This window comes from Thunnus maccoyii, chromosome 8, assembly GCF_910596095.1.
Source record: "Thunnus maccoyii chromosome 8, fThuMac1.1, whole genome shotgun sequence".
Lineage (NCBI taxonomy): Eukaryota > Metazoa > Chordata > Actinopteri > Scombriformes > Scombridae > Thunnus > Thunnus maccoyii.
The window spans coordinates 33,892,234-33,902,500 of record NC_056540.1 but is presented as its reverse complement, the minus strand read 5'-3'; the positions used below and the strand labels follow the sequence as shown (position 1 = coordinate 33,902,500).

The window sequence follows — 10,267 nt, the reverse complement described above, 5'->3', positions numbered from 1 at the left end:
CCTGCTCTCACTGAACAAAGTGATGTTGATTTCTGTGTTTTTATGCATCAGATCCAGTTTCAGGCCTCTGAGCTGCTGCTGCTGCTGCTGCTGCTGTTGGATGTGTTGTTATCTGTCAGAGCGCCTAATTGCCTCCACGCTGCTCCGCTACACATCCCCATTCACACCATTACACACACATCAGCTGCTCAGCCACACCCTGCGCACACACACACACACACACACACACACACACACACACACACACACACACACACACACACACAGCGCCATCGGATTCCTGTCAGCGCAAGTGCCGGCAATCAGAGCGCCGGGCGCTTTAACGGCGCTGAAAGGCCTGCCCCGATCGATACGGTAATGCACTGGCTCCCGGTTATCATCATCATCTCTTATCACTGACCCACACCTCCGAGGAGGGGGGAGGAGGAGGGGGGAGGAGGAGGAGGATGGAGAGGAGGAGGGAGATGGAGGAGAAGAGGGTCTCTGGGTGTTTCCCTTCAGCTGTGAGGAGATGGATGATTCGGGGTGAGGAGGAGGAGGAGGAGGAGGAGGAGGAGGAGGATAATTGGACATATAAAACTCCTCCAATCTGATGATGTCAGAGTGCTCACAACATCTGGTTTATGATTGGCTGAAGGAGGACAGGTGCGTCACATGACTTCACTGTCTGCTGTGAAGTTGTTGTGAGAGACAGACGGTGTTAGAAAGTAACTAAGTACTGCAATTAAATACAGTTTGAGGTACTTGTACTTTACTTGAGTATTTCCATGTGATGCTACTTTCTACTTTCTACTCCACTACATTTATTTAACAGCTTCAGTTACTTTTCAGATGATTTTTACATTAAATAATATATGATTGAGCTCAGAAAGTACAAAAAATTAAAGATCCCTGAGCTTTTTGTCCTGTGTGTGTAGCTGTGGCTCCTCGTCAGGTTACAGATGTTCCAGTTGTTCCACCAAATAAATAACCGTCTGAGGCCCGAAGAGGTAAAACTGTCCAATATTTCATGACTTTGGCTCCTCTTCCTCCTCCTCCTCTTCCTCTTCTTCCTCCTCCTCCTCCTCCTCCTCCTCAGTGTTGAGTTGATTAAACCCACTGAGAGTCTCCCTGCAGCACATGTGTAGGTGTGTGTGGATGCTTGTATGTTTGTGTGTCCATGTGAACATGTTAAAGCTCCACTACTACTGTACAACTACTTTACTGTCAGTTTCTCTCTCTATTTACATTAATAAGCAGTAAACAAACATTTCTATGAGTCAGTGTGACCGCAGATTCATCTCCACTGATTCTGCCAGGTCAGGTAGTTCGGGTCCAGCTGCTGTTAGCATGAATGCAACAACTATCTCCAATACTTTTAATCACTTCTTTCCAAAAACACACATTAAATGAAGAAAAGTAGCTGCTTCATTTTTACATTTGAGTAATTATCTCCTATAAATGATGTGTAAATTTCATCTGTAACATCAGCCGCCATGTTTTCCTACCTGTCTTATGTTTGACCTCTGACCTCTGCTCTGATTGTATAAAAGTCGGATGCTGGTGGTGGAAGAAGTATTCAGATAAAAGTAAAAGTAAGAAAATACTGTTGTATATGTAGAGAAGAGCAGACAATTTAAACAACAGTTAGAATATTAAAATATGTTATTTCATGTCTAATCTTCATGTGAAAAGTAACTAAAAGTACCAATACAGCAAAGTACAAATACTCCTTAACTGCTCCTTAATACTTAAAGTAATGCAGTTAAAGTACATAAGTACTATGAGCTTTATGTAGTTAAAGTATCGTCAGTAATTAAAGCTGTTAAATAAATGTAGTGGAGAGGAAGTATAAAGTATCATCACATGGAAATACTCCAGTAAAGTACAAGTACCTCAGAGTAGTACTGCAGTACTACTCAGTACTGAGGTTTATGATTTATGAATTAATTCTGATGCTCTAATTCCTTAAACGCCTCTAAAAAAAATAAAAAAAATCTTAAAATTAATTACTAAATCAAAACACAGATGGTGTCGAGACGTGATTCATTTATTTTTGCTGTGAAAATATTTACAGACGTCGTATTAAATTATTGTTAAAGTAACAGAAGAGGAGACAGAAATATTAAAAATGTTGGATTTGGACCAATTTAAAGTAATTATCTAAACTGCAGGAATGTGTTTTTAATTTCCTCACATTCTTCTTTCATTTTTACTTTGACTTGAACTTTAGCAGAAGAATCAGATGATCAGATTAGATGAACATGAAGCGTCTGCTTCTGACACCTTTCATGTTTTACTTTCTGTCAACATGGTTTTTTATTTTAATTTTTAATTTAAAGGATCATTCCACAGATTTTACACATGAAGATGCTGGTTAGTCTTCCTCAGTGATGGAAATAGCCCTGATGATGTCACAGTGATGTCATCAGTTTGAGAGTTTGAGAGATGTGTCTGTTTTACCTGCAGGGAGGCTTTAATGAGAAACACTATCCAGGTGCATTATGGGAAATGTAGGATCCAGTGTTATTGGAATTTGACCGAAACTAGAGAATAAAAGTCAGGATTTAATGTTTAAAGACTTTATAGAAGAAACTCTGAAGCACTGCAGTCTAACTTTAAAAAAACTGTGGTGGAAGAAGTACTCAGATACTTTACTGCAGTAAAAGTACCAATACAACAATGTAAAAATACTCCATTACAAGTAAAAGAATCCTACTACAGTAAAAGTACATAAGTATTATGAGCTTGATGTAGTTAAAGTATTGCAGTAAAAGTACATAAGTATTATGAGCTTGATGTAGTTAAAGTATTGCAGTAAAAGTACATAAGTATTATGAGCTTGATGTAGTTAAAGTATTGCAGTAAAAGTACATAAGTATTATGAGCTTGATGTAGTTAAAGTATTGCAGTAAAAGTAGTGGTTTGGTCCCTCTGACTGATATATTATTATATATGACATCATTAGATATTAATAGTGAAGCATCAGTGTTAGAGCAGCATGTTACTGTTGTAGCTGCTGGAGGTGGAGCTAGTTTACACTACTTTATATACAGTTAGCTAGTTTAGTCCAGTGGTTCCCAACCTAGGGGTCGGGCCCCTCCAAAGGGTCAGCAGATAAATCTGAGGGGTGGTGAGATGATTAATGGGAGAGGAAAGAAGAAAAAACAAAGTTCTGATACACAAATCTGTTTGAAAAGTCACTAAAGCTGTTAAATAAATGTAGTGGAGTAGAAAGTATAAAGTAGCATCACATGGGAATACTCCAGTAAAGTACAAGTACCTCAAAATTGTATTTAAGTACAGAACTTGAGTAAATGTACTTAGTTACTTTTCACTGCTAAAAACTGAAATATGATATAAAGAATAATAAAATGTTCAGCTTCAGTTCTATTATAATTTAAAAACATTGTTCTTGAGGTTGAAAAAGCTCAAATGAATTGATGAGAACATTATTTTGTTATAAGTTTTGGTTTCACCTGAAAGCTGCATTAGAATAAAGAAAAACGATGCTGGATTTCAAAATAAAATGAAAATAATGACAATAATCTGAAGCTAAAGGCTGATCTCTATCATTTAAAACAGGGATTTTGAATTTTATGGCTGAATAACAGACATGTTTTTGTGTTTTAATCTGATTCAACTTAAACAAACAACCTCTCACTTCTCCTCTCGTGCATCTTTTCCCCCAAAAAAGGTAAAAAAAAAAAAAAAAAAATGGTAATAAAAAAACATTTCTCGGAGGCTGCACCCTCGCGGCCTTCATGCCCTTGCCCTTCTTCCGTCCATCTCTTGACATATTCTCCCCTTTTTTTTCCTCCTTTTTTCTCTTTCCTCTATTTTCTTCCATTGGTTTCTAGGGGCTTAATTACGGGGGGCCAGCTCTGTGGTTGAGGAGGTGCGGGGCGAACAGGGATCAGCGTGACCCTGGAGGAGAAGCCATCAGACAGCGGCCTTAACAATGATAAATCACCCCGAGCAGAGCTGCAGCTACAGCCGCCCTGCGCCAGCGCCGCCGCCCCGCTGATCTCTATAAAATATGGATGGACCTGAGCGCTGCTGAGGAGGAGGAGGAGGAGGAGGAGGAGGAGGAGGAGGAGGAGGAGAGCCGCATCGCGCCGGATCTCCAGATTAGCGATTATCAGGGGCAGAGCTATTCTAATGATGTGGGACATGGTGTGGGGTTAATTCCATTCAGAGGAAATGGATTGAAATTCAGCTCATGAATTGAATATTGCTCATTATTTTCAATAAGAGCAGGAAATTCTCCTCATTCATGAAGTGAGCTGGAATTAATAATCCCTGAACGGACGGACGCCCTGCGAGTCAGGATGGTGGCGGGGGAGGTGGGGGGGGGGGGGGGGGGGGGGGGTTAGCCATCAGAGCTAAAGGTGCAGCGCGTCAAACATGTTTAATCTCCAGTTAACGCTTCACAAATACACAAAAAAAAACACTCGAGTTTAATTTCTGCTGTTAATTTTAGCATCAGTTGTTTGTTTTACAGTTTTGTCTCTAAAGGTTGGTTTGTTTTCTACAACTGAACGTCCCTTTTCTTCCAGAAATCCACATTATTTCCAGTTCAGGATGTTGAACTGGGAAACACAACCCTTTAATTTATACCTTCAAAGATCTTTAAACTTGTCATATGCAGATTAAAGCAGAATAATCATCAAACAATTTAACTAAATCTGATCCTCAAAAAGGCCGAAGTAAAGCTGTAAACGCTCCTCTGCTCCTCAGCCGCCTCTCACATCCATGATTAACTGTTTCAATTACTTACTGTCTTTATTTCAACAAATCAGGGCTGCAACTAATGATTATTTTTATTATTTATTAGTCACTTGCTCTAATAAAACATCAGAAAAGTCTCGTCACACTTCCCTACAGCCTGGTGATGTCATGTTGTTGTCCAACAAACTGTCTAAAACTTCAAGATCTTCAGTTTATTACAATGTTTAAGAAAACGAAGAGCAGCAGATTCTCTCATTCAAGAGGCTGGAAAAATGATAACTGATTAATTGCTTAATCACTGCAGCCCCTAAAACAAACCTCCTCCTTCACTTTCAGGTGAATGTGAAGCGTTTCTGTGTTATTTCAGAGCTGCAGGATGATGTCTGACAGTCTGACAGTCTGCGAGGCCAACTGGTCACTGCTGACCTCTGGGGTTTCTCCTGGATCAGGTTCAGACCTCTAATTTCATTTCCAGTCTGGCTCGGCTGCAAGCGGACACCTCAGAGTCCGTCCAGCAGACACAAAGAGGACACGAGCAGCTGAACCCGTCACATGACTGACTTACAGGAAGAAACTAGGTACATTTACTCAACTACTGTCATTAAGTATAAATGTGATGTAGTACAGCGATGCAGTAAAAGTACATAAGTATTATGAGCTTGATGTAGTTAAAGTATTGCAGTAAAAGTACATAAGTATTATGAGCTTGATGTAGTTAAAGTATTGCAGTAAAAGTACATAAGTATTATGAGCTTGATGTAGTTAAAGTATTGCAGTAAAAGTAGTGGTTTGGTCCCTCTGACTGATATATTATTATATATGACATCATTAGATTATTAATAGTGAAGCATCAGTGTTAGAGCAGCATGTTACTGTTGTAGCTGCTGGAGGTGGAGCTAGTTTACACTACTTTATATACAGTTAGCTAGTTTAGTCCAGTGGTTCCCAACCTAGGGGTCGGGCCCCTCCAAAGGGTCAGCAGATAAATCTGAGGGGTGGTGAGATGATTAATGGGAGAGGAAAGAAGAAAAAACAAAGTTCTGATACACAAATCTGTTTGAAAAGTCACTAAAGCTGTTAAATAAATGTAGTGGAGTAGAAAGTATAAAGTAGCATCACATGGAAATACTCAAGTAAAGTACAAGTACCTCAAAACTGTACTTTAGTAAATGTACTCAGTTACTTTCCGTCACTGCTTTTGATGAAGCTACATGCTAACAGGCTCCTCTGAGCTAAGCTAGGCTAGGCTAGGCTAACTCTGTCCTGGACGTATCTCTCAGGTAATTCCAGACCAGTTTCCATCTTTCAGATGAAATCAGCTGAGTGGTTTTTCTCCTGGTTGCCATGTTGTCACCAGGTTTTGTTTAGGTGATCACATGGCGCCCAACAACAAATCAATCTGCTCAGGCGCCGCCTGTCGAAAAAAAAAACAAAACAAAAAAAGCTTGCCGTCCAAAAACATCTCTCTCCATCCTCTGCTGCTGTCCTCTGCGGCGGCGGCGGCGGCGGCGGCAGGTGAAAACAAAAGAGAAGTGACAAGCCGAGTTAACCCATCACAGCGCGGTCACATGATACACGCCGTCCTGCCACCTCACCGGCTACGACACAAAAGCTTCTCCTCTCGCTGTCGAAAACGTCTGAGAGGAGAAAAAAAAAACCCCCTCTGTGTTCTTATTGAGTTTTCTCCTGAATAAATAAATATTTAAATGGCCGACAGGAAGCAGAGCGGGAGGTGGAGGGTGTTTGACGTTCCACTCTGGCTGCAAATCAGGCCATCAAAGGGGCCAGACAATGTATGCTCACTATTAGTATCAATTTACAAATAAACTGCTTTTTTGGTGACTGGATCTCCGATGTCAGATTTTGATAAATGGTTTCAATTTGGCAGCTGCTTTCGAGTGTCAGAGCCCATCTGACGCTCGCCGCCCGCCGCCGCCGCTCGCTGCCTCAAAGAATCTGCTTCAGTTAGCCTCGCAGGCCTGCAGCGGCCAAAATAATCTCTTCATACTAACCAGGGCACCTGACGGCCGCGTGCACGTGTGCGTGTGTGTGTGTGTGTGTGTGTGTGTGTGCGTGCGTGCGTGCGTGCGTGCGTGCGTGTGTGTGTGTGTGTGTGTGTGTGTGCGTGTGTGTGTGTGTGTGTGTGTGTGTGTGCATACTAATGTCTTTCTGTGGGTAAATATTGAAACCAGGATCTTGTTTTGTGGTTTTTTTTAAGCAGATTTCACTCCTGATGTTTTTCTACACAAATCTTAAAGGAGCATTCCTGCATTTTTTTTTTTTAGCTTGTAGCTGCTTTATTAATCCTCAGAGGGAAATTTATTCGTCGCAGCAGAAATAAAAGAATAAAATAACACGACAAGAACAAGAATTAAGAGAATAATAAATTCTACAGGAGCTGCAGATCAGCTGCTGCTGTTTAACACATGTTTAAATGTGATCAGCTGATCTCTTTTATTTCAATACAGCAGCGGTGAGCAAACAGCGGTCTGTGGACCAAATATGGCCCTAAAACATGAAAGAACAATGTAAATCCTGATAAATACGACCTCAGAACATCAGACGCCATCTAAGATATAAATTACATTTCTAATCTTATATTGTAACACAAGATATTTACTTCAGATTATAGGTTATGAGTCATTAAAATAAGCTGCTGCCCTCAGATACAACCTGAAACTGGTTTATCACACAATTTAAAGCTGCAACCACTAAACTATTCTCATGATTAATTCATTGATTTGAGTCATTCTTTAAGAATAAAATGTCCAAATTCTCTGATTCAGCTTCTTAAATGTGAATATTTTTCTGTTTTTTTTAGTCTCTCTGACAGTAAACTGAAGACATTTGATGATGTTGTCTTTGTGAAACATTGATCAACATTTTTAAACAACTAATCAATTAAACCAGAAAATAATCAACTGGATAATGAAATGAATCATAAAGCCTTAAATCTGTTTAATTCTTGAATGAATAAAACAGAATAAATAATGAATAAAACATCAACATGAATAAATAATGAATAAAACAAACAAACAAACATGTTGCCTTGACAACAGTAATAAACTGGCTGTGGTTGAAGCTGATGGTTGATGACGGTATGATGATGTCATCTGTAAGCACCAGTTAGAGACAGTAAACTGCTCTTCATGAGACTAAACCTCCAAAGTTATGAGACAAAAACTGTCAATATAGTGAAAACTACGGCTGAGAAACTCCAGCAATAAACATAAAGTTCAATTAACAAGAAGTTAGAATTTAGTTAACATGATAAAAGTTACTGTAGATTAATAAAGACTTATCAAATTATTAGAAGTATTATTAGAAAAACATGTCAAACATCAGATAAATCACTTTTCATAACTTTGCATGAATGTTTGGTTTAATTTAAATGTTGTTTTTTTGCATCTTCACACCTGAACTTGTGAACTCTGAACGTTTTTCTCTCCTGAATGTTTCCTCATTAGAAACTGAAGGAAACGTTCAGGTTCAGGTGATAAAAAAAGATAAAACCTGCAGAGACGATGAAACGTCCTGCCAGGTTTTAGTCCTTCAGCTGAGATCAAAGAGAAAGCTGCTGTATCTGATATTTACATCATCAATAAGGTATATTGATCAAATGCCAGTTTTTATGTTGTTATCTCAGTAAACTCACATTTACTGGAATAAACTTGTTTTCTTGCATCTCAAAGAAAAGCCAAACTCTGACAAACCTGCACCGTCCTGACCTCTAACATCACAGCTTCCTTCTCTGCCTCTCAGCCAGCGACTCGCCGCCATCCAAACCTTCCTCCTCGCCAGTCGAGGGGAAACAAAACGGCAGGATTTGCTCCCATAAACAGCTGTTTCCTGTTTGAAGGATCAGGAACAATCTGCCTGCTGGCAGCAAAGACGGCCGGCGATGCCAAGAGTGTACCGAGCAGAACCAACAAATCCAATCAGGCAACTCAACTTTGGTCCTGAGCTGCATTAAATATACAAGCAGCCTTATAATTCATGCGGTGCAGGTGGTCTACGGCGTCCACAGAGGGACAAACAGCCACTTCAGCTTGAAATCAGCCGTTAATGTGGCTGTAAAACCTGATTAAAGACTCAAACTGCAGCTCTGACTGACGGCCCGTACCTGCCCCACTAAACAAACTTCACTTCCCGGGTCATGAATCTGACCTTTGACCTTGACCTGAGGACGCCGCAGCGTCTCCACTGACCTTAGGTAACCTCTCGGGGTCCCCGGGGTGGCGAGGGATGACCTTCTGTAGCCTCTGGAAGCCGTAGTCGATGGTGGGCTCGTTCAAGGCTGCGGGAGGAACAGAGAGAGAGAGAGAGAACGGCGGTTAGAACGACGGTCTGAATGAAAGGAGGGAAACAGCAGCGACACCGCTGCAGGCAGGAAGTGATGCCTTGCTCAAAGGCTGAAGGAAACTGAAAGAATCACCAACCTCTGAAACCCTAATTTACACCTTAAAGCTTAGTTTTTTTTCCCACATTGTGCCTCAAATACACACAAAGTACATTATTGTCTCATAATAAACAAACATGAGGAGGATTCTGATGCAGATTGTGTATCTATAAGAGAAGAAAGGTTACAAGGAGATAAACATATCTGTGTGATTATTAATGATATGGACTGTTTGTAGTTCAGATTAGAGTATTTAGCTGTTAGCATGAGAGCAGATATCAGCTGATCAGCTGATCGATCATCATCAGAAACCTTTGACTTCATATGAGAGGAGCATCGAGTGGTTTTATTCCACTGCAGGTGAAAACATGTCCGACCTCTCAGTGATCTTCAGTCTGTTGGTTCTTATTAACAGCGAACACTAACAGAGAGAGAGAGAGTCAGTGTCAGTTGATCTCTCTTTCTCTCTCTCTCTCTCTCTCTTATCTCCCTGCTGTTTATTAAGTGTGAGACCTCACACTCCACCTGTCCTCCTCGCTCTGCCTCTTCACCACTAATTCAATTCAACCTCCCCTCTTTTTCTTTTTCTTTTCCCATCCACTCATTCAGCTCCGCAAACAATCTACCCCCCCCCCCTTCCTCCTCCTCCTCCTCCTCCTCCTCCTCCTCCTCCTCCTTCCTCCTCCATACGCAGAGCTGGAGAAACACCCGGAAATGAGTTCGGGGAGATACTTCTCCATAATCAAGCCCATTAATCATAAAAGGCTGTCAAATTTGACTTTGGGGACAATTTGTCAGCCGATCTTGCCCACTCCGCTTTTGTCACCGTTGGCTCTTGTATTCTGTAAGGATGATTGACACACCAAATGCCGGTGAGTAGAATAGCTAGTTTGCGCTAATATGCATAACCGCGGCTTTCATGAATAAGAATAAGGCAGCTATCCGGCAGCGCAGAGGGGTCTCCTTCAAAGGGCCCCGCCGCCGTTTGTCGTGAGCGCTGCAAATAGATGTTATTACCAATATAACAATATTTGTTTTCTTTCCCGGGGAACGGGGCGGCCGCGAGCTGCTAAATCAAATTTGTCGGAGGCCGTTTCAAGCGGCGGCGGAGGAGAAAAGGGGGCTTTCAGGGGCTGCGGCTGGGGGGGCGGAGAGGGG

General features: G+C 41.1%; 1 protein-coding gene across 2 annotated transcripts in view; it reads right to left on the bottom strand.

The window, feature by feature from the left end:
* Positions 1–10,267, bottom strand: part of LOC121901539 (transcription factor COE3-like) — a 166,850-nt gene that overhangs the window by 21,559 nt on the left and 135,024 nt on the right. For both annotated transcript variants that reach the window (XM_042418384.1, XM_042418383.1), the window contains exon 11: positions 8,919–9,007. In XM_042418384.1, coding sequence (XP_042274318.1) covers positions 8,919–9,007 — 89 coding nt within the window. The remainder of the gene's footprint in view (positions 1–8,918; positions 9,008–10,267) is intronic.